The following is a 3,310-nucleotide window of genomic DNA, read 5'->3' on the forward strand; positions in this document are numbered from 1 at the left end:
CTCCACCGCTACAACGTTCTTTTCCCAGTGAAACGGAATTAGAGAGAAAGAGAGAGAGAGAGATAGAGAGAGAGAGAGAGAGAGAGAGAGAGAGAAACAGAAGCCTTCTTCTCCCGTACACTGATAACCAAACTTCCCCTTGTTCTCTCCCTGCCCGCCATCCCATCGCCTCCCACTTTACCCTCGCTACCCAGTATACACAAACCCTTTCTCCGCCTCAGCCTTCGACAGTAACAACTACAACAAGGACCTCGCGGCGTTCCCCATCCCCCAAACCCCTCGTCCCAAGGTGCTAGAATTTCATCTGCTCCCGTTGGACCGACTATCAAGATCTACATACGATAATCTAGCGGGCCCCGTGTGCTTCTATTCGATACCCTGGCAGATTCTATATACATACCATCTGGGTGGGCGGAGGCCTGTTCAGGCCTTGTCGCAGAGCCTGGCCCTGGTGGGAGGCAACAGGTGTGACCTGTTAACGCGTTGACATTACAGCAAACTGTTATCAGATTTATCTTTCTTCTTCTTTCCTCTTTTTTTTGATCAAGGGAGAAGAGAGGTCCCTGTGCTGGAGGCTCAAAAATATTATATTGGCAGACGGGGTTGAGATAAATACGCAGGTTAACAGGAAGAGAGGGGAAAGAAATTGTGAGGAAGGGATATTATTATCACATACTTCCCTAAAAAAAAGGGGAAAAAATAAAAAGTTCGGGAATCATTTAACGAAAACGAACAGTTTACAAGGATTACTTTTGTGTTGGTAGTTACTTTTTCCCCCCTCTCTTTCCCTTGCTCTTTTCTTTTCAGTTTCTTCCTTTCTTTCTTTTCTTCTTTTTTGTGTTCTCTTACTGGAAGGGTTATTTCAACGGGAGGTCCATTTGTTTTCGATCTCAGGTGCATCGATAGGGTCGTTATTTTTACAACAGCTACCTGTTTGCTCCCTGCGCTTTTACTGTGGAGCCGTCTACGGATGCTTGCTTTGAGGAGTAGGCGTTGTTCGCGGTCGCTTTTCTTCCTCCTTTCCCGTTTCACCCTTTGTCCCAGCATAACGCATAACTGTTACGCCGCTCCCAAGAGCAATTTCCTACGCTGGTGTGGACTTTGCTACGCCGTGAATGGTTATCGGGGATGGACGCGCAGTACCCGTTTGCATCAAGAGAAGACATCTGGCGCATTAAAGAGGAAGTGAAAGACCTCTTTGCGGCCCAGCTCGAACACGGAGAGCGGATATCTAGGCTGGAACGGCGTCGGGACGACGATGCGAGGATGAAGAGTGTTTGGGGTCCGTTATCTCCATTCCCCGGACCTATTGGCACCCCGCACCATCAAGGTAAGTCACCATTTTGATTGAAACCGTACGTGAGAAATGCAGTACGGCGTAAATTTTTAAGCCCTGTTTGGAAATGAATGCTGTTGCTAACGTTATCATTGGATCTAGAATCATCCTTTAATCCGACTGCTGAGCCTTTCAAAGGTTTTGATCAAACACACCAGCATGGGCTGACGGGAGTGCTGCATATGGAAAACGAGGACGAACCTCGCCGTGGAGCTTCACGTGCAAATAGTGTGCGATTCGACGAGAGTTCGATGTATTATAACCTAGCAAACAGATCAGCGACGGAGTTCCTCCCATTGAGGACTGGCAGCGGGCTGGGAAGCCATCCCCTGACAGAGCGGTCGCTTTCTCATCGATCTGACGGGAAACAGAGCTCTTCTGGCCAATCTCACCATTCCATGCGCACCAATAGCATGGGGCTAGAAGCATCTCGTTTGCTTGGTGGTGGAAATGGACCTTCGTCTACCAGCAATGCCCCTTTGCCACCACCGCCCGGACTGTTCATTTTAGGTCCCTCTCCTTGCATCATTCGTTGCTGGCTTACGACAAATTTTTCCAATGACTCACTGCTTTACGCTGTGGTGTGTACGGGATCGTACCGCTCAGCCATTAGCGATCAAATGGTGCGGAAACTAGGGCTTGAGGAAGAGGCGGCCGAGGAGAATGGCGTGCGTATCATCAAACTTCCAGTCTATCTCCCCGAGGCTAGTGTCTATCAGCCGTCGTCTCGCGGCGGGAGCCCAGTCCCTCAGCTGCCCGCGTTGACGGTTCGATTTGTCATTCGTGGCGCAGGTTTGGGTGACAAAAGCATCCAGATCGTCCTGGGCAGCGACGTCCTCCGTGCACACAACGCGGACATTCTATTCTCGCAAGATAAGATGCTCATTGTTGACGACGAGCGCAACAAAATCTCAATACCTTTGGTTCGCCCGGAGGATGATTCTACGTTTAGAAATTTAGCTACTGGTCCTGAGGCCACTCTTGCACTAAGATCGGCACAGTACAATGGAGCTGTCGATGACAAGCGAAATGGTTTCCCAACGACCAATGGGGACCAGGCCGGCACTGAGCGTGAACCTCCAGCTTCTGTAGCCCATGATAATAGCACATTCCCGAACAAAGCCGATACATCCGCTTCCCTACCTGCTCGCAACTCATCAGACTCCTTCGACATCTCAGGACGAACACAAACCCGTTCCCCCTCGCGCCATTTCGCCGACGACCCCACAGATAATAGTAATAGAAGCCCAGACCCGCGCCGTCCCAAATCCAGCACGGGTGAACGCGCCTCTACGGGCACATCGACCTCATCTGCGAAAGCAGAAGGTAGCGGCGTTTGGGGACCCTGGCGCCGCGATACGACTGGCAGTAAGGGGGATAATACGGGAACAACGGGAGCGTCCACAACATTTACGGGGCCAAGTATCCACAGCAGCTCCAATAGTCCTTTCATGTCCGCTTACCAGCGTTCCACACGAACGCGAAATATGAAGATCCTGAAACCGACTAAACCGGCCTCGTCCGTGAGCACGCTGTCGAAACAGGCGTCCTCCGGCGCTCCTGGTACCTCTGTAGCCACAACTACAGCCACGGCCACAACTATAACTTCTGCCGCAGGAACTGCCCCGTCTGGCGTCGCCAATGACTTCCGTTCCCCCACAGAACAACACCGTATCAACACGAGCGCCAGCGGCGAGGGGCACGATCATATGACAACATCTTCATCCCATCCTGCGCTGCCATCCGTGAATGGTACTGGCTCGGGGAAATCCTCTTCGAGCGATGGAGGTGGTGCGGGGCCGTTGTCCGGTAAGTCTCGCTCGGCGAACCCTGTGGGCGGGGCGTCGGCGTTCGGATGGTTGAATTCATCGCAGCGGAAAAGGGATGAGGTGGGTTCTGAGTAAGACAGTGCAGTGCGGTGGTGGGTGACTTTATGGATATTAAGGATATGGCTATGGTTATGTATGGTCAAGG

The 3,310-nt window shown here is 51.7% G+C and overlaps 1 protein-coding gene across 1 annotated transcript; it reads left to right on the top strand.

The window, feature by feature from the left end:
* Positions 1-1,128: 1,128 nt before the first annotated feature.
* Positions 1,129-3,240, top strand: HCAG_07307 (predicted protein; the record flags this gene model as incomplete). Its single annotated transcript, XM_001537835.1, has 2 exons — positions 1,129-1,330; positions 1,439-3,240. 2 exons carry the CDS (start codon positions 1,129-1,131, stop codon positions 3,238-3,240), a joined length of 2,004 nt encoding a protein of 667 aa, XP_001537885.1.
* Between the last annotated feature and the right edge of the window lie 70 nt (positions 3,241-3,310).

This window comes from Histoplasma capsulatum, genomic scaffold (assembly GCF_000149585.1).
Source record: "Histoplasma capsulatum NAm1 scaffold_8 genomic scaffold, whole genome shotgun sequence".
In the NCBI taxonomy this organism is placed as follows: Eukaryota; Fungi; Ascomycota; class Eurotiomycetes; order Onygenales; family Ajellomycetaceae; genus Histoplasma; species Histoplasma mississippiense.